This window comes from Oreochromis niloticus, linkage group LG8 (assembly GCF_001858045.2).
Source record: "Oreochromis niloticus isolate F11D_XX linkage group LG8, O_niloticus_UMD_NMBU, whole genome shotgun sequence".
NCBI lineage: Eukaryota > Metazoa > Chordata > Actinopteri > Cichliformes > Cichlidae > Oreochromis > Oreochromis niloticus.
The window spans coordinates 24,962,803-24,984,139 of record NC_031973.2 but is presented as its reverse complement, the minus strand read 5'-3'; the positions used below and the strand labels follow the sequence as shown (position 1 = coordinate 24,984,139).

Sequence of the window (21,337 nt, the reverse complement as noted above, 5' to 3'; positions counted from 1 at the left end):
ACTGATAGTCACTAAATGGCTCTCATTTTGTAGACAGCTCTCATTCAGCTGTCTACAAAAGTAGAGCTCAAATTGAAAGTTAATTACTCTGAACGAGGAATGATTCCTTTGAACTGCTCTTGGAAATAAACAGACCAACGAGACCTGGGTCACTCCAGAAAGCAGTTACGCTCATGACTAAACACCTGCGAAGGAACAGAACACAGTTTGGGGAATGCCAGCTCATGTTTGCCCCTCCTGACATTCTGAACAGCACGTGTGTGTGTGTGTGTGTGTGTGTGTGTGTGTGTGTGTGTGTGTGTGTGTGTGTGTGTGTGGGTGTGTGAGAAAGAGGAGAAGGAAGAGAGTAGATGTTTGATTTCACAACTTGTTTACTTCTTGTAGGAGTGAATATCTGAGGGTCACGCTCCTCCTGCAAATTAAATTGCATCATCGGCGTTTGCAATTTGAATCCCGAACATATCTAGGAAGCATTCAGGGAAATGGGCTACTGCTGGTCAGAGCGAGAAATCCCTCACAGGCAACTTCAACTTTACTGCCAGTTACTGGTACAGATGATCACTGATTCAGGACAAAAGATTCAATTGTTTAACATTTGAAAGCTGCCAAAGATTCAGGTGAATGTGCATGAGAAGTTCAACATACATCAGTAATAGTTCACAATCAACTATTAGGGAGCCATTCTGACTGCTTGTGGCAGCTACACGCATTGCAGTTTATTGATTTGGGGCTGCATAGTAACAGACTAGTCTAAAAAGCACGAACAATGGGCATGTGAGCATCAAAACTGGACCATGGGGCAATGGGAGACGGTGGCCTGGTCTCATGAATCATGTTTTCTTTTACATTATGTGGATGGCCGGATGCCAGTGCGGGTTTGTCTATGGAAAAGATGTTCACTATGGAAAGAAATCAAAGCAGCAGAGGCGGTGCTGATTTGGACAATGTTCTGCTCGGAAACTTTGGGTCCTGCCATCTGTGTGGATGTTACTCTGGAACATAAAACCTACCTAAACATTGTTACAGACCATGTACACATTTTCATGGACATGGTATTCCCTGTTGGCTGTGACCTCTTACAGCAGGACAATGCTCCCTGCCGCAAAGCAAAAATGGTTCAGGAATGGTTTGAGGTGTTGACTTGGCCTCCCCAGATATTGAGCTTCTCCGGGTAAACAAACAAGTCCAATCCATGGAGGCCCCACATTGCAACTTACAGGACTTGAAGGATCTGTTACATGTTAGTGCAGATACCACAGCACACCTTCTGGGGTCTAGTGGAGTCTATACCTCAATTGGTCAGGGGTGTTTAGGCAGCAAAAGGAGGACCAACACAATATTAGGCATCAGTGGTCATAATGTTATGCCTGATTGGTGCATGCACCCATATAATATATGAACTAGAGTAATCAAACAAAACTTTCAGAACTTTGAAAGTTTATGTAAGTGCAGCCAGAAGTTCAGTTACTCTCCAGTTAACATTACATCAGACTAGAACTGACATCAATGTTTCCATCTTAAATATCAGCTTCAGATGACATATCACTGCGACTGAGGCCTTAACAACTCAACTGATGCAAAGAGATAAATACTGAAGATTGATGGCAACCTGATCTTAGGCCGATGAGTCTGATTATACACTTGACGAATGGACATAAGTATCATGTCATCACATCCCGCTCATGCTCACAGCAGCAACGATGAGAGAAGAATCAGTAAAAACAATCATTTAGGCTCAATGAAGGCAACAGTGCACATAACCTGGTCTCCATAATGTCCTGATCTAAACCCATATTGGACAGGTTCGGTTGGGGTAGACCAGAGTTTAAGAATGAAGAAAGTGTCCTTCAATTGACATTTGGGAAAGAATTTCAGGTGAAATCCATGTGAGTTCTCTTGCGAGAGGATACTGTATTCACACCAGCGGTAAAAAATAAGAAATGGACTAAAAGGCAAGAAGAGGCTTTGTGTAACACCCTTTCGTGTCATTAAAAGATGAGCTGGCCTCAGTTGTTTTTTTCTTTTTGCTTTGCTTCACCGCTGAAGCAAGCTTCAGTGCTCTCTGTGCTCTGTAACTTTGTCACTTCTGTAAACGCAGCTGAATTAGGAGTGCATGAAAATATCAAAAGGTGGATGCTGGAATCTTTTTTTGTTTGCACTCTGGTGTTTGCTACATACAGCTATTTTATAATTAAGATATTTTTAAAAATAATTTTCTGCAATCCCCAAATAGTAGAAATAAAGAAAAACAAAGTGCAGATGTGTCAAGATATGTGACTGGTACTGTAAAATCAAAACAATCTGAATGTGTAGACTGGGTAAATAATTACGTGTGGACAAATTGACTCTTAAATGATTGGCTGTGAAATATAAAAAAGAATTCACACATAATTTAACAGCAATCAGAGAGAAATCTGCATGCATTTTGCTAACTGTCTTGAGCTTTAACTATAATTTACCTTAAAATCGATATGCATGTTGTTATTGTTACCCACCTAATGTTTTTGACTCTGGGCCGTCTCCTCTCACACCTGTCAGCAAAAACTCTGAAAAACATTTTTTTTCAGTGAGATTATTTTCAGGTCACAAAAGCAGGCCGTTCAAGACAAACAGGAAGTCAGTAACGCCACAGTGAGATCGCTTCTATCAGATAAGGCGTCTCAACGTTGTGTGCAGTTTACAAAACAAGCAATTGCACAACATTCATAAAAGATGAGGTGTGTTCATGCAAATGCAGTGCTTTAAAAAAATGCTAGAGAAGCTTTTAAAACCCAAGTCAAAGAACCTTTGACTTGGGTTTTAACCATTGAAGATATGAGCTATTGTCTAGCAAGCCTTCAGATAACATAAGCTGAATGGTGATGTACTTTTAAAAGAAATGCAGTCATTGATTCTAATGTGAGGTATTGTTTACTTACCTCACCAAAATGATTAGTCTCCCAGGAATTATGGAACATTTTGCTAAACTTCTTCCTAATGTTTGCAACATTGATGAAACGTGATATAATCAAACATTCACCAGTCCTATTTAGTAGCTTTTGGTACATTTTGTAATGTACAATAGATTTTTAGGTTTCGTTTATATCAAATATCATAAAAAATGGGGTGTTCAAAAACATTAGCCCCTTGTGAATGTTTGCTTTCAAAACACCTAGAGTAATTAACCATTTAGCTTTGAAACCACACCTGTGCAGTCAATTGGCTTCCTAACAACATTCAATCAGCATAAAAAGACTCCAAGGAACAGGGCACTTAAACACTTGAGAGGAACTACTGTTACTGACCAGGCCAAAGACAAATGGAAATCAATCTGGATCTCAGAATGAAGATAGTAGAGGCTTATGATAAGGGGGAAGGTTACATTGCCATTTCCAAGCAATTCACAGTGTCTAGAACTGCTGTATGTTGCATCATTGCTAAGTACAAGGAGACAAATTCTTTAAGAAACAAACCTGGCCTCGGCCATAAGTGCAAGATTTCAAGAACTCTGGAGAGGAAAATAGTCACAGATGTCAGCAAGGAACCCCGGACATCTGCCAAGACGATTGTTACTGACCTGGCCTCTTCTGTAATTGATGTTTCAAGGAACACAGTTGTGACGGCTCTTCACCGTGGTGGACTTCAGGGCCATCGTCCCAGAAGAACCCCTTTACTCAAAGAGCGGCACATCACAGCCCGACTGAGGTTTGCCCATGAACATTTGAAAGGTAAAGATGAGTGTTGGTAGTCTGTGCTTTGGTCTGATTAGACTAAACTGGAACTGTTTGGGCACATAGATGTTGCTTATGTTTGGCGAAGAAAGGGACAGGCCTTCAACCCCAGGAACACAGTTGGGAACATCATGCTGTGAGGCTGTTTTGCAGCCTCAGGCACAGAGAGCCTTGTTCGGGTGCATGGCATCATGAAAAAAGAAATTATGTTGACATTTTGAAGGAGACTATGCAGAAATCTGCTCATAGTCTAGGGTTAGGTCGTTGCTAGGTCTCCCAACAAAAAACAATGACCCAAAGTATACATCAAAATTAGTATAACAGTTCCTCAAGGATACCAAAACTAAGATACTGGAGTGGACCACACAGAGCCCCGGCCTCAATCCTATTGAGAATCTGTGGCAGGTGATCAAAGTGAATGTCCATGCTTGAAAACCATTCAATTTGGACCAGCTAAAACAATTTTCAATTGAGGAATGGGCCAAAATCCCTCAGGAGGCCTGTGCCAACCTAGTAAAGACCTACTCTAAGAGATTGTTGTCAGTTGTGGCTCAGAAAGGGTAGTATTGACTATTAATGGCCATGGAGCTAATAATTTTGGATGTCTCATTTTTGCCCTTTCTTGTTTCAACTCGGTGTCTCAATAAAATATGCTAATTAAACTTAGTGGACATTGTTATTTTGGAAACAGATACACTATACAAAACAAAGACTTGTTGTTAATGGTCATTTTCACATTGAAATCAAGAGTGTTGTCTAATTTCATAAGGGGGGCTAATAATTATGGCATTCCATGTATGCCCTGCCTGCTAGTATCTTTCATCCTGTTGTTATGTGCTGGATTGTCTCAGGGACATCTTTGCACAGCCACACCTAAGATCCTGTCTGATGTGGCAGCAATGATTAGTGCCTCTGCGCTGTCCAGCCATTGGTAGAATACCTATCATAGCTATCCTACTAAGGCATATACACATCCATGTAGAGCACAGACAGGCAGCACAAATGGTAGATTCTAATCTGATCCAATTCATAATGTTGAATAGATAGGGGCAGGGATAGCTCAGTAGGTGGCGTGGTGGCCCCATGATCAGAAGGTTGGGGGTTTGAATCCACCGAACGGCTACCCTGAGGTACCCCTGAGCAAGATTGTTGTTATTATTATTATTAGATCTGATGAGGGGTGGATTGGTTACCTTAGTATAAGTCATAGCACGCCACTAAATTTGTACATTACTTAAACCAAAATTCACCAAAATTTGAATCTGCAACAGGATTGTGTTCCACTAACCACTAATTATGGAATGAAGAATTTGCCAAAAATATTTATAAAAATTAATAAGCAAAAAATAGAGTTTATACCATTTGTTTTCTTTAGAACAAAAGGATAAACTGTAAATACCAGATTTATAATAGTCCTTTAATTGTAGTAGGACTACAACATAAACATTATAATGGCCCATGTGTGCATCAGACAGTTTTTGTGCAGCTGACTGATTTTTGCCTATTACCAAATATGTTTGACATTAGTACCAGCCTGGAATTTCCCAGTTATGAATGCCCTTTGTCCTGGCATGACCTAGGTCTTAGTTTGCTAGATTTGATCTTGTTACCTATATCAAAACCTTTTTTAGGGTTTTTAGGGTTCATGAAAGTTCACGAAATGTCAAAGCATAGGTGATTACTGCTAGTACTGTAACCAGTCAAAGATAAGTCAACAAGTCAAAGATAAGTCAACAAGTCAAAGATAAGTTAGCAGGCATAAGTATACAAGCTTGGGCTCCAAAGAAACAACATGGCAGCAGCCAAAATAACAACATTTAGGCTTATCTTATCTTATCGGTAGCTAGTTGTGTGCCTACAAGTTTCAGTTACCTAATTCCCTCACAAAGTTTCAGGCCAACAGAAAGAGTGACATACATCATCCCTGTTTGGTGCATTTAAGCTGAACACATGCAAGGCCAGACATGGGTAGAGCACAGGAAGAAAACACTGAAATTTATGACACCCCTGAGCCAGGCACTCAGTCTCCAGCTGCTCCTTCAGAGGCCAAAATAAGTGGAATGGTGCTGTGCGAGGTTAAGTATATAACTGCAGCTGAAACAGAGCACACATGCTCAGCAACTGGCTCTCTTACAGATTGGAACCATGAGTCACATTCAAGGGGCAGCTCTTAAACTCGGTCTGCTGTTACCATAAGCCAGATGATAAATGAGAAGCAAAGGGAATACATCTTCAGCAGAAACCAGCAAGTGTGGGTTAAATGCCTTGCTGAAAGACACAAGCAGTAGTTGGACGCTTGTACGACTGGCTGTTGCTGGGATCAAACCTGTGTCTCGTCAGGAAAACATCTATGTGTTATTTATCGGTCTATGGCCATTGCTGCTTAACACATCCTGAGTGCTGCAAGACTGAGTCAGATAAAATTTCAAGTGAACACACTGTATGACCTCTTATATAATGTGCCATATCCAGTAATTACAGGAGGCACAGTCTGACCGTTCACTAAGGGTTTGACTCAGGTCAAATGGCTGAAAATATTAATACCATGTACATTACAAATTAACACAAAAAACTAATTGCGTGAGTATATCATAAAGGAGTAGATGGAGCAAACAGCAGAGTGTGCAAGAGATATTCAGACTAGAATATTTCCATTTTCTTCCTTTTTAAATAGATCAATCTGATGAATCATTAGCATGAGCATTCTAAGAATAGTTTTGTCAATTGTGTCTGTTTTATCTTAACAGCTACAGTTAGCTCCAAATATATTTGGACACTGACACAAGTTTGGGTTTTTTTGGTGTTTGAGTCTCAGTTTGAGTTTCAGTAAAGGCTATTTCATGGGCAGAAGTGGGCAATTCCTTTGTTATGTCATTATCAGTTAAGCAGATAAAAGGTTTTAGAGTTAATTTGAGATGTGGTGTTTGCATTTAGAACAGATAAACTGCAGTCAAAGGAGCTCTCAGGTGAAACAAGCCACCCTTAAGTTGTGAAAACAGAAAAAAACCCATCTGAGAAATTGCTACAATATTAGGAGTGGCAAAATCTACAATTTGGTACACCCTGAGCAAGAAAGAGAGCACTGGTAAACTCAGCAACACAAAAAGAGCTGGACGTCCATGGAAGACAACAGTGGGAGATGATCGCAGAATCATTTCCATGGTGAAGAGAAACCCTTTCACAACAGCCAACTAAGTGAACAGCACTCTCTCGGTCTTGTCTACGGATGTACCCAGTTAAACAAGCTTGTTAACTTTAGCCGATACCTCAGCACTCCAACTTTCTATCCAAATAAGGTCAATTTTTACTCCAACAAATACTAAGATGGTAAAGGACGAAGTGCAAAATCAAGAATTCACAACCCGTCTTTTATATAGTCTATGCTATAGCTTCATTTATTTATGTAGAATAACTCAGTTAACTGGTAAATGTCAAGTAATTTTAATTAGCAAAAGAAGCCGTGGCTATTTCACTAGCTATCTACTTTTAGCTTAGCTAGTTCTAGCATTCTGAGACTTGTAATTTAACAGCAAGTAGTTAGTAAAGTTTCATTTTAATCTACCTTTTTTCTGAGAAAAATACACTCACCTTTCTTTAAGCTGCACCTTGCTAGTATTGGGTTGGGACCCCCAACACCTTTTTATCTTCATTTTAACAAGATGCTGGAAACATTTGGTCCATACTGACACTACAGCGTAACTCAGTTTCTGAAGATTTGTAAGTCGGTCATCCATGATGCAGCTCTCCCGCTGCACCACATCTCAAAGGTGCTCTATTGAATTGAGATCTGTTAAATGCTATCGGAGTACAGTAAACTCATGTTTAAGAAACCAGTCTGAGATGATCTGAGTGTATCCTGCTGGAAGCAGCTGTGGTCATGGAGAGATGGACAATAATACTCAAGTAGGCTATGGTGTAGAGCCCAAAGTGTGCAAAGAAAATATCCCCCACACCATTACATATCACTACCTATACCTACACTATTCGTGCTGCTGAATCCCTGATTCATGTTGTTTCATAATGTTTTATGTTCATCAAATTCTGACCCTACCATGGTGATGCGGCAGCAGAAAGACTCATCAGACTGCGAAATGTTCCTCCAATCTTCCGTTGTCCAGTTTTGGCGAGCCCATGCGAGCTGTAGCCTCAGTTTCCTGTTTTTAGCTGACAGGAGTGACACTCGGTGTGGTCTGCTGTAGCTTATCTGCTTCAAGGTTTGCATTCAGAGACTTACTGTTACCTTCCCAGAAGCAGTCTGTCCATTCTCCTTTGATCGAAATACTCTGATACTGCAGGACATTATCTTGACCACGACTACATGTCAAACTACGCTGTCTGATTAAATACTTGCATTAACAAGCAGCTGAACCTGTTCAGTGAGTATACATGTACAAGTACAAACATCCATTGTACTCACCAGTTAAAAAGATAATCCTGATTGCTGCTAGCAAACACCCACGTGTCTTAAACACTGTCATCGTTCTTGCTGTCTAACACACTCACTGACTTCTTGACGTGCTTTCAGCCTTACATACAACAACAAAGCATTTCCTGAGCTTGTGGGCTTCAAAGCTTTGCTGACTAAAAGATTACATCTATCTTCCTTTTTTTGTATGTTTAACATACTGTGCATGTTAAATGGACAAATACAACTTATGGGTGTTGTTACAATGTGCTGTATTTTTGTTGCTTTATTATCCAAGTTTGCTACAAAAGCTTCATCAATTCTTCAGATGTGGTCAACAGTCTGTGTTTCTTGTTTGTGCAATCAATTTGATAGTCACACGCCAGTCTGTTTATTAATGAACATCATTAACTGTCTGGCACTGATCCGTTTGATACGTGCTGACAGGTATTGTTGGTTGTTTGCGTCGAGAGATGTTGGCACAGGAAGCATGATGTTCCATTGGATTTATTTCTGTCACTAAGATATTACAGGTCAAGGTGTCCGCTCAGACCAAACTGGCACCAGACTAGCGTTGACTTACAGCGTACCATGAAGTCATGAAGTTGTCATGAATATTTTGGTAGATAATTTTTAGCCATGTCTAACAGCTTCATGTCTTCATATAGTGATGATTCAACTGCATTTTTAAAATCCTTTTAGTTACTTGCCTTATCAGCATTGGGGGTTTACATTACTACAGTCCTGGTGTAAGTCCCCCTCTGGGTAATAATGATAGTCTGTCGAGTCATTTCTTCCAACAGATCAAAGCACATTTCTAACCTCAGCTGCAGATGAAAAAAATGTTTGAAAAACCTTTATTGTCTATTAAAATAACACAGCAGCTCTCTGGTATTTTGCAGAATTTCCTTTCTGCAGTGACCTACTTGACTCTTTCATTTTCACTATGCAAATTTTCTTGAGAAATCAGTAGAGTCTTATAAATAATTCTCTTAATTGTTACACAACATATTCCCTATTTTAAGGGATGTCAGACATAGCAGTTACTCAGTTTGAGTTTATAATCAAGATACGAATGTAGCTGGTAATACAACAAGTCATGTATCAGGTCTTTCTTGATGCTTTTTACCTATTTTTACCTTCACTGCACCTCTACTGTACATGATCTGTCTCAGCTGTCCTAGAATTCCCATACCTGGGTTTATTAGCCTGCCAGAACTTGAGGCCGGTTACCCCCTTTCCCTGCCTGTCCCAATTCTCAGCAGGCATGAAGAAGCATGATCCAGGCTGGTTGCTAGCTCCCAATGATTTTACAGCCAACCAAAACACATGTGGGTGTCAGTCATGATGGCACAAACAAAGCCTGGATCTGGACTGTGAGGCACTGATCTTGTTTGTTGGTTGTTGGTTTTTTCCGTTCTCTTTATGCACATCAGTCAATGCCTCTGATACACATCCTATTTAAATAACCAGAGATAGGATTCTCCTCAATGTGTATGCATAAACATTGTATACTTTGAACAGGACCACAATGAAAATATGTTTTTTTTAATCATTTATCATTTACAGTAATATTCTTCTATAAAACAGGCAGACCCTTGAAATACTACCATTAACCAGGAATAACTTCTATGCAAGGGCAACGCAAAGATGTGGTGGTTAGCACTGTTGCCTTACAGCAAGAAGGTCCTGGGCTCAGATCCACTATCTGGTTGTGGTTTGGAGTTTGCATGTTCTCCCTTATTAGTGTGGGTTCACTCCAGGTACTCTGGCTTCCTCCCACAGTCCAAAGATATCCACTTAGTGGTGTTAGTTTAACTGGTGATTCTAAATTGCCCATAGGTGTGAATGGTTGTCAGACTGGTGACCTCTTGAGGGTGGACTCCTCCTCTCGTCCTATGACAGCTGTGATAGGCTCCAGTGGATAGGTGGAAGAAAATGGATAGATAGCTTACACGCACTTTGGATAACTGGTTTTCAGTCTCTGATATCAGATTTCTGACAAGTTTGACCAAACTTTCGTGGAAAATTCCATCAGTTGCAAGATGTTTTAAGATCCATAACATTCCCGTGTTAATTTCCACGTGTGCATATATGCCAGGTTAAACAAATATGTATGGAGCGTATGCATTTGTGGAAGTGTTCATATTTACTGTAGATTGTTTGGCCTAATGCTTTAGACATTGTGTGAGCTCTTTGTCCATTTATCATAAATGCATACCTAAACAAAAAAGGCTAGCGAGTGCATATTCCTTACAGTTCTGTACTATTGCAGGTCTCTGAATGCTTGAGCTAGCCAAGATGACAGTAGATAGCAAGTGAAATAGCCATGTCTAAATTAGCTAACTAAAATTACTTGATGTTTACCAGCTGCTGAAAAAAGTCAAAATTCCAATTAATTGAGTTATTCCACTTAAAATAAGTGAAGCTACAGCTGTTGCAAAGGCTACAGTTGACCTATTTTTCGTGACTATATTTTGCCCTATAAAATAAATTTGAGCTGCCCAACGTTTCTCAAACACTCAACTTTCTCCATTTTGAAACTACACAAGGTTAACCACTACATATGACCTCACCTATTGACTTTCTCTGACTCACAAAGGGTAACAAGTCAACAAAATTCCAGCTCCGTCTCATCGTAATCTCACAGCAACAACAGCTGCTGGTCCTAAAACTAGATTACTCAGTCACACATAGTCTTGTAAACAGAGCTTCAACAACAAGAATGAGCCCAGCTCTGCCGTATCAGTCAGCAGACGTCTGCCTCCAGCTGCCAATCTCCACTTCAGGGACTTTGTGATGCAATGAGTTATATCAGAAAGCTTGTTTCCCTGGGAGACAGTAGCAGAATTAGTCAGCTACCAAATGCTAGCGAGTGGTGTAACCATAAAAGTGTACATCATTCGTCTTTATCGTCCAAGGATAAACCCAAACAATGGCTAATCTCTATTGACAAGAAGGCCTTGTCATGTTTTCAGGGTTGGCAAAGGTAAAGAGTGGGCCCATGCCTATCAGCCCTCACTGCCTTGTTATAAAAATAACCAATGACAGTGTCCATTTCATCCTGCCTCTCTGTCTTGCCCTGCCACTCGACACCCACTGGATATTCCAGTGTGAGCAAGCTAGCTGGGCCCTCTGTTGCTGCTCAGTTTGGCCACACCGACTTGTGCGTCTATTTTGGTATCATTTGAGTTCACAATCAGAAGCCCGGCCACACCAGCGCATTCGAACATGGATCTCAGGGCTTGACTCACTTTGGTGAGCTTTCTTTATTTCTTCATCCACACCAGGAAAATTTATTGAGCGCGATTGACAACATTTAACTATAAACGTATTCTCAACAGGTGGATCCTTGGATTCTACTTTTAGGACTTGGTTTTATGCAAACCTTGGACTCTTAAACTCAGCATGAAAGACCCATCATCAAGGTGAGCAGTGTGATATTTATACAAAGACATGTACCTTAAAATCTTAAACTTTTTTCTAGGTTTTGTGCTAAACACTAATGTAAAAATTCAGACATACCGTACATTAGTTTTCTTACTCTAAAATAACCACGTTTATTTACTTTACTTTCACTGCACCTCTATTTACATCAGATACACCAACATTGAGAACAATGAGGACAACTAAAATTACACTCCAGTGGTTTTTGCCTTTATACAGTATAGGTGACATGGATAACTCATTCCTTGGGTATAAATACACAGGCAGATGCTGGGAAAGTACCGTGGCACTAACTGATCTCTGGTTATAAGAGCTTTAAGATGGTTGGCAAGTGAAGTGTCCTGGAAAGCCAAAGTCTTCTGTAAGTCTAGTCTAGGATACAGTAAAGCGACTCAGTTTGGGATATTTAATCTGTTAGGGTCAGATAACAAAATAAAATAAAATATGAAAATATTAATTTATCTTATTTTTTACTCTCTGTTTTAAATGTATCCACCTTTCGTGACAATCATTCTTGACTGTGAATGTAAACACTTGTTTGGAGAGGGTCCTGCTTTTCATTTATTCCATTTTAATGTGCTAAACATATCTATAATTCATGAAGTGTGTACGGTTATATTTGTCTCAATCAAACCTCTTATATGGAGAGCAATGGTTGTGTGAATAGTTGAAGACTTGAGTTATATGTCTGTGGCTATGCTCCCAGGTCAGGCCGTATAAATAGGTTAATGAGCTATTCTAAAACCTCACCCACATAGCTACAGGAAGCTACAGTAGAGCAGCTGCTGCTGATCTGTGACACTGACTGATGATTTACTCAAATTTCCTGCCTTCTTTTCTATAGATTCATGTCAATATTGTCATGCATCTAAAGCTTAGCAAAAAATGTATCTAGATAACAGCTGAACAAATGTATGACATTTTAAAATAACAATATTCTTCTGTTAAATTAAATTTGCATTTGAAGAATATCATTATTTCAAATATGTGGACTTAAATAACAAAAATCTTCGTATTTTTCCTATAAGTGGGAAGCATTTGTTTTCATCCCATGCTTGGTGCTCACAGCTTAAGGCATCATGCGATGCCTAAAATAACCCAGTGCATGGTATGAAGTGTTTGTCTACTGCTTGCATAGTGACAGCATGGCTGTAGCCACCATATGTTGTGTACATAAAGGTCATCAGTGCAGCTCTAGAGTTCAAAACCATTTAAAGTAATCATGTCAGTCAAACAACAATTTTTGGATTCTTGACTTGCACAAATGCTAACAGTTAACTGCTTAAACTGTGTGACTAGTTAAAGGGTTTTAGAAAAGCTTATGTGAAAACTGACACTGATTTGCTTGGTTTTTTTTAGGAAATTTATGTAACCCACCGCTTTCCAGATGTCAGCCTGAGCAGGAAGAAACTGGAGCCTGCAGAGGAGAAGCAGCTGTACAGGAGGCAGGGCTGGTGATGCAAAGACACAAAGACAGTTACTGACATCATGAGCTGCGTGGAAAAGCGACACATGAGCCATCGGGCAGGGAGCATGCTCCATCACCGCTTCCCCAATGGCTTCACGGACATGTTCATGGATGAGACCGATCGGGAGGTTAGCACTCTCACCGATCGAGCCTTCCGAAGTCTCTGCGTTGGAGATGATGCAGTTTACAATGATGAATTCTTGTGTGGATACTCGCCTTTCAGCTGCCACAAACCTCTGGCAGAGGAGCCACTTAAAAAGAATCCAATTAAGGAATCTAAAAAACAGGGGCAAAGCAAAAGTGAGAAAAACCACACCCAGCCATGGAAACACCATCAGCAGAAAAATATATCCCACATGTCATCTTTCCTCAAAGCATTAAGCGCCACAGAAGAAAGCTGCAAGGGGATGTTAATCAAAAATGGAAGCACGACTGATGCTAATGGAGAATCGTGGGATAAAACAGCACTTCGCAGCATTCAAAGAGAGCTGTCAGAATTCTCCTCAGATTATCACACCAGTCTCACAGATCATCGTTACAAAAACCCTCTTCAGCATCAGTGTGGTGATGGCTCATCCAGCAAAACAGGCAAAGACATTGGCCTTCCTACAGGAAAATCCAAAAGGATTAAAAATGGGAAGGCCACTGTCAAATTAAGAAAACTTAACATTAAAAACTTTTTTCTCCACAGTGAGTTTAGTCCTTTTCAGACATGGAATGATTTTAACCAGTTTCCCTTTGTCCAGGGGGATGCAGTGAGCTCCGTTCTCCCCATAGATAATATCCCTAAAATGTACGAGTTGCCGCTATACAAGGAACTAACCGAGGCATGTAGAAAAGAAACTTTGCATGCGGAGAAGCCTCTGTCATCTCAGAAAGAAGAAGCTCAGCCTTGTTCTCCCACTCCTAAACCCATCCCTCCCCCACATCCACCAAAGGTCCTACCAAAGCCCTCAGTGGCTCCAGCTGAGAAGAGGTGCTCATCCGATGGAGGGAATGGGACTGCTGCCCCCTGGAGGCGCAACAGGTCCAGAGCAACAAGTGCTGTTCTGGTCAATCAGCCTGGGATGACTCCTCAAGAAAACAATTTGAAAACAGTGGATGAAAGTCTTTTGTTGGTCAAAAAGGAAGTCATATCTGTGGAAGTCAAAGCAGTTGAGGAGGTCAGCTCTGTAGCTTCTACACCGTTCAGCATCTGCCAGCTGATGACTCCGCTCATTCCCTCCAGGCAGCCGACAGAAACATCAGAAATCCTCCAAACGGTCCTCTCACCCTCTGCATTTGACCTTCCACTCAGGCCGCACTCTGAGGCCAAGGGGACCCCTGAACCTCCAGTTAAGCGGGAAAGCTACAAATCACTTGCCTCCAGCATCCTCTTCAACCTCAAAGACAATAGGAAAAGGGTGAAGAGCCGCTACAGTCCCCCTAAATTCAAAACTGTGGAGCTGCCTGAAGGCGGCACAGACGACAATCAGAAAAATCCACAAGCTGGCTCTGAAGGCAGTGGATCTGGCTTAAGCACACCTGCCATGACGAAAGATGGACTGACAGTCTGCAGTCCTATTTTGGAATCCCACGGATCCCCAACTGTTGATCTTACAGAGGAAACGTGTGACAGGCCTCTGTCAGACGATTATTTGTTGTCAAATCTACTGCAGAGCAAAAGGGAGGCTCTTGGGGAAGAAAACCCCACACCCCCCTTTATATACCCAAAAAAGAACAAGAGCTCGATGGCTAAAAAGCAAAACTACCCTTCTTTGAATCTGTACAAGAAAGCCAGCTCTGTTGACGGTGATATAAAATATCTTCAAGTCCCTCAGAGCACACCTGCACATACAGATGCACCAACCGAGGCGCAGAAAGTTTCGCCGCTTATGGTAAACAAAGAGCTTTCCCCTAAGGCACTGCCAGCGAACACGGGGCTTTCACCAAACACTTCAAACGTCATCAAAGATTGCTTACCCCTAATTTCACCACACACGCTTGAGAATGAGGGTCTGTCATCAGTAGGGAAAAGGCCCCCAAATGTGCCAGAGAAAACAAAATGTCCAGTGAAAGACAGGAAGGATAAAGACTTTGGGGCACAGCAGACGTCTAAGGAAAAAGAGGCCAATGGCCAAATAATAAGCACAGTGGATGTGATCAGAGCAGCGAGAGAAGCAATTAGTGCAGCCAAAACTAAAGCTCAATCAGATAGCATCAACAAGCACACAGCAGACAGAGAAGAACTGCGGCAGAAAGAAATTGATCAGAATGTTTCAAAGGAGGTGTTAGGGAGCAAGACGGAGAGTTTGGTGGCAGAAAGTAATGTTTTATCCCAAAACAGGAATGAACTGAATAATGGAAAGCAGGTTAGCAAAAATAGTAATGTTAAGAAAGAGCCACCACCTGTTCCAGTGAGAAATTTTGCTAAATCTGATATTAAACTTCCTCTTGATAAACAGCAAATGCGTAATGATGAATTGGAGGATGCAAAACTAGATTTGCCACCAGAAGAAAATGATTCCATCCAGAAACAAGGCAAGCTAAAATATATATTCTCAGCCAGACAGAACAACTATATAAAATATCAGAGATTTGCAGTGACCGATGATGAACAAGTCGAGGAGAATGAAGAGGGCAATCCGAATGCGAACGCAAGAGTGGAGTTGGATGATGAGGTGAGAGAAATTAAAGATAGCGAGCACATAATTAATGATTTGAATGCTTTGAAAGAGCTGGAGAGAGCCAGGCTTGGTAATCACATTCTTGAAAACGCGATGAGCAAACTGGGGGTGGTTAACATAGACGAGGAGACGAAGGCTAAAAATGATCTGATCTCAAGGGAGCTTCGAAATATAAAGAGAGGCATGCTGTCGATGAGAGGCAACACGTCAGCCAAGAGAGAAATGTTTGCAAAGAGAGAAAAGGAGCAGAACAAACAGGAGGATTTCGCAAAGTTAGATAGCAATGTTATCGTAAACAAAGCGCTCATAAATGACAACTATGACAAAGCCAAAATGGCACTCGAAGAGATCATCTCAGAAAGGGAGAGGAGGAAGAATAAATTAATAGAAACAGATACAAATCCACAGTTAGATGAGAAACTTTGCAGTGAAAGTTATACAACAAGGGCACAGCAAAGTAAAAACTCTACAAAAGATGCTGTTACACTGAGGAGAGAAAAAGAAAATGACAGCACTTCTGCGCTTAAAGAAAAGGAACTAAAAGAAATGTTGAGTGATCTGAGAGACCACAATCACCTGAGACAGATTTTGGCACAGACTGAACCTAGACTTGGAGAGACACACAGATCAGGCGGTAGGGTGGCACTACCTGGCTTGAACAAGACTAGCAGTGAGGTGAACACACTCCAAAAATCTACAGGCAGACATTTGAATGACAAACTTACCGATCATTCTAGTCACGATAATCCAGAGGCTAATTCAAAACAAGTTGCCAGACAGACGTCTGAGGATAGTGGAGATTACCTGATGAATGAAACTGTAGGCAGCAAAATTGACGCTCCTCCTGTTCCTCCTAGGATCAAAAAAGGAGGTAATAGGAGACGTGGAAGCGTCGCTAGCGAGAAAGACTCTGTGGATGAAAATGTCTACAACAAAGATGGGAGATATGAAAATCTTGAGGTACACCTTAACGCAATGGGGAAAGATTTAGCAGTACAAGAGGTAGATAGTGAAGATGCTGTGCCCAGTCAGAGTGAAATCAACTCCAGTAAAGAGAGGTGGAATTTGGAGGAAAGTCTGATATCATCACAGTTCAGTGCAACTTGCAACAACTTGCACATAAATATGAGCCCAAGGAGTGCATCAGCTGAAAACAACACTGCTAAGGCACAGGAGGCATGCAGGATAAAGCGAAAGGCCCCATTAAAACCAGATCATTTAATCATGGCTGATGGCACGGTGACTAAGAATGTAGTAACGGTTGAAGAACCTAAGAAAACACATGAACCCATTGAGGATAAAAATGTGGATTCAGAAGCTCATAACGAAATCCCCAGAGAGATAATATCGCCCTTGCTGCTGGTGAATGGTGTTAGTGTAACTCAGAGCCCGCCCGATCAGGCCAGCTTGTCCTCGAAATCCTCGTACTTCTCTGTGGAGAGCACAGTCCACAACTTTGAAAATGTAATTGAAGAGGTGAAGGTGGTTAACGAGGCAGTGCGAAATGTTTCGCGGAACACAAGAGGCGATTCGGACAGGGCAGAAGTGGAATATTATTCTTTAAGCGATCACGAAAGCGAGCCAGATGCTATAAAGCAACCCATAAAGTCTCCTCAACAAGAGCTGGAAGTATGGAAGGCTAGCAAAGAGAGAGAAAATGCAGATACAGATGAAAGATTAACTAACACTGAAAGTAATTCTGCAACTCTGTCACCTGTTAATCCTTTCTCACCGACCTTGGGGATCCCTTCCCTGTTTAAAGTCAAAGACAACACTTTTAGTAACAAATTAAGGAAGACCATACAACCCTGGTCACCCAGAGGGAGTCTGAGTGGTTCAGACAGGGGAGAGGATGAGCTACATCATGCAAAGGAATGTCCAGAGCTCACACTGGCTAATGAATCCAGTGCTACCACCAGTGGGAGGGCCGTAATTCTAGCAGACATTCTTACGCCTACAGAGATGACATCGATTCAGTCACCACCCCAGCTGGCCTACCCTTCAAATCTTCAAAATGAAAACCCACAGAAGTCACAAGTTGGAGGGTTCCTCACTGTGCCACAGGAGGAAGACCGATTTTCCGGGTTAAGCCCATCATCGGAAGGAGTGGAGAGTCTAACCACCAGCACAGCTGACACATCCGAGGAGACGGTGTTGAACGCTGGGCTGACAGAACAAGATACGACAAAGGGGTTCAGCGAAAGTGGTGGTGATAATGAAAGCCAAACAGGTCTGCTGAAGCCACCGCCCGTCCTACCTAAATCGGAAAAGGCAGTTCTAAAAGCAATCAAGCTTGCAAATAGAAGGATAAAGAAAGAAGAGGCCCAAAAGTCACCTCACAGGCCTTCTCAAAGCAGTAGCAACAGTAGCAAACACAGAGCAGAAAGACACAAGGCTGATAAGTCTGAGCACAAAAGCAGCACTGGTAACAGAAATGGCAGGGGGAGCGAGAAAAAACACAGAGGAAAAACTGAGGATGATCACAGCAGAAGCCACCATAGTAAAAACAGCAACAGCCAGAGTGAGCAACTGCTAAACAAGAATGAAAGTCTCAGCTGCAACAAATCAGAAGTCAAGCATGAGACTCTGAGACAGGATCACGAATCATTGGAAAGTAACAGCCAGAGGAGAGAAGCCCTACCCAGTATGGCATCAGAAAGACAAGGCCGCAGCAGCCGCAGACACACTGGAGATAAGACAGAGCAAAGACATTGCAGTAGCGACAGGGTCATCAGTACTGTGCCTGTGTACAAAGCTCACGTCAGTGAGAAACAAGTGCCAGACAGGGCTTTGCATCGAACGCAAAGCACTGACTGGCATTTAGGAGATAGAGCAGAGCGCAGACTCAGTGCTGACATGTCGGTCAATGAGAAGCTTGATCCCAGAACCCAACGCATTGAGAAATCCATCATGGATGAGCTTCAGCAGAGAGGCCGAGCCAGAAACAAGTCCAACAGAGACAACCCTCTGAGACGGAGCCACAGTATTGATGCATATGCCACTGAAGTACCTCGCCCTTCACCTCTATCCCGCCAATCAAGCCACACCAGCCAGCTGTCTCGACAGTCTAGCATGGAGCATGCTATCGTTACGCAGTCCTTCCCCATGACCCAGCGTAAGCTCCTCCAGGATCCAGACTCAGGACAGTATTTTTTTGTAGACATGCCTGTACAAGTCAAGACAAAAACCTTCTTTGATCCTGAAACAGGAAGCTATGTGCAGCTGCCAGTCCAGCCACCAGAAGGTGCTGTCCCTAAGGCATCCCCTATGGAGGTCTTGAGCCCTCCTTTGGTTGTTTACCATGGCTTTGTCCCAGTGTCCTTGTCGCCCATGGCTCCGAAAGCTACAATTCAGGCACCTCACTTGGAGCCAGAGGACTTTGAGCAGAGGAATATAGAGAGATCAAAGCAAATGTACTGTAAAGATGCACATCCATATTTGGAACCTCTCTATGGTCAGAACGAACACATGTTAGGGGAGTTTATAGGCACTGAGGAACTCGACTGTCCTAGCTGATAGGCCAGAGGGTTTAAAAGGAATGCTGTTTTGTATCACTGAATTGTGGTGTTTGTTGCATTCCAGGAGTTTTTAATACTTTTGTCGTTTTAAAACTCTTTCCCAACCAACTTTGCCTTCTTATACTATACCGGTATTCGACAGGACTATTAAAAAGCAACAACACTTTAGTGATGGATCTCTCTCTGTTTGGTTGTTGAACGCTGGTACAAAACAGCAATCCCAGAAAGAAATCATTGATCTTGTAAATATTTTTTGTTGTACTGCTACATTTGGCCTGTTACAGACAGAATGAGGGAAAATGCACCACAAATGTTCCCAGGAATGTAAAGTTCATTGCCAATGCATATTTCAGGGCGGTTTTTTTTCCTTCAGTGTTGACTGTTTTTGCAGTTTAGGTCTGTGATTGTGGTTTTGTTTTTCTTGCCTTCAATTTTCAGGAGACACTGAAGTTGTGTCGGCTTTGTAAAGCTACTGAAGCTATTAATGGGTTTGTGAAAAGAGAATGACTTTTAGATGAGCATAACCTGACAAAAGATGATGACGTTTTGGATGAATGATGTCGAATGTGCTAATTTAAATGTGGTTGAAAGGGTTTGCGTAAGACTTTTGAGTAAAATGGACATGGACGTTCCATGTACATAATGTATGTAAACAGAGAGGGTGAGCTTCATTGTAAAATGTTTATTTATTGTAAATGCTGACAGTTTGTTATATATTACAGTTGTATTGGGTCTCCACAACTGTGTAGATATTGTAGCATTTCTTTTACTACCTGAAAGGTTTGTTGTCTTCAGAGTTCCTTTTTCACCAGACGTATACAGTCATTTATCATTCGATATACTTGAACCAAATCTTATTGATTTTAATTATCTCCATACTTCAAAATTTTGGAAACCTTTGCATGCTAAAGTCCAAATGGCACCTTTTGATTATGTTTTCATTTATACTGTCTGAAAGCTTCAACTGGTATTATTGGAATTCATGTTTTGTATGGAGAGGATATGAGGGAGAATTTGTTTTGCAAGTTTGTAGAATCAAGCAGGGCTGTCTTGTGTCTGTGATGCATTCCAATAAAAGAAAACAACTACTGTTATGCATATTTGCTTTAAATTTGATTAGTGAATGGTTAGAGTACAGGCTGAACCAGCAACATAATACTGTGTTCTTTAATATAAGCTTCATTCATCAGTAACACACAGATTCATACAAACATATCTTTTGACTTCCTGTTTGGGGGATGAACTGCTCTTCGACCTGAGTCACAGCGGCACCACTGAACCTGAACCTTCTTCTACCTTTTCTAATTATCCTCAGCGAAGTGTGCTGCTGTTTAACTTCAGTTTCTTTTTAGCCCAATCTCTCTCAAGCTTCCTTGAGAGGTTGAGCCTTTTTCGCAGGCTGCCTTTGTAAACAACAGTGAGTATTTTCGCCTGCTTAAATGAAGGTTACATTGACTTGTTGCACCATCTTTTGGCACAAAGTGGTATTGCATGGAAGCAAAGCCCCAGCCATAGTTCAGCTTTTGTTACTTATGGAAGCTCGTCTCTGCCAGTGGAGAAAAAATAAAATAAAAAACACTTGAAATTTTGAGTTAATAAATAGAAATTTCACATAAATAAGTTGAAATTCTGAGAAAATAATTCAAATTTAAAGTTGCCTCTGCCAATTGGGAAGATCTTTGAAGGATTTGAAGTTATTTCCTTGTCACCCAGAAGCAGATGACATCGTTTACAGAGTTTTCTGATTTGCAGAGCAAACTTGAAATTTTGAGTTATTTTCTCAAAATTTCAACTTATATACTCAAAATCTTGAGATACCTAGCTCAACATTTTCAGGTTACGTATGGAATTTTTTATTCCAGTGGCGGAAACAAGCTTCTGTAGACTCTCTCTTTAACACAATACACAAATGTTTTGGACATTTGGAGTGCAATCAAGTGTTTTTCTCTTTTGACAGTTTAAGTACATTTTGGAAATTTTAACACGGTTTCTGAAACACTGGAATTTACCAAAAGCAAATTTTAAGAATTTTTATTTAAAACCACTGCAGTTGTCTTTAAAACTGTTTTATTAAATACAGCATCAAATATTAGTTTGTATTCTTTTTAAGCACATTAGCAGTT

General features: G+C 41.2%; 1 protein-coding gene across 1 annotated transcript; it reads left to right on the top strand.

Annotated features, from left to right (window-relative positions):
* Window positions 1-11,222: 11,222 nt before the first annotated feature.
* LOC102082717 (uncharacterized) lies at window positions 11,223-20,312 on the top strand. Its single transcript, XM_005447981.4, has 3 exons — window positions 11,223-11,373; window positions 11,460-11,543; window positions 12,922-20,312. The coding sequence occupies exon 3, from the start codon at window positions 13,051-13,053 to the stop codon at window positions 19,210-19,212; it is 6,162 nt and encodes a 2,053-aa protein (XP_005448038.1). The 5' UTR covers window positions 11,223-11,373; window positions 11,460-11,543; window positions 12,922-13,050; the 3' UTR covers window positions 19,213-20,312.
* Window positions 20,313-21,337: the final 1,025 nt, after the last annotated feature.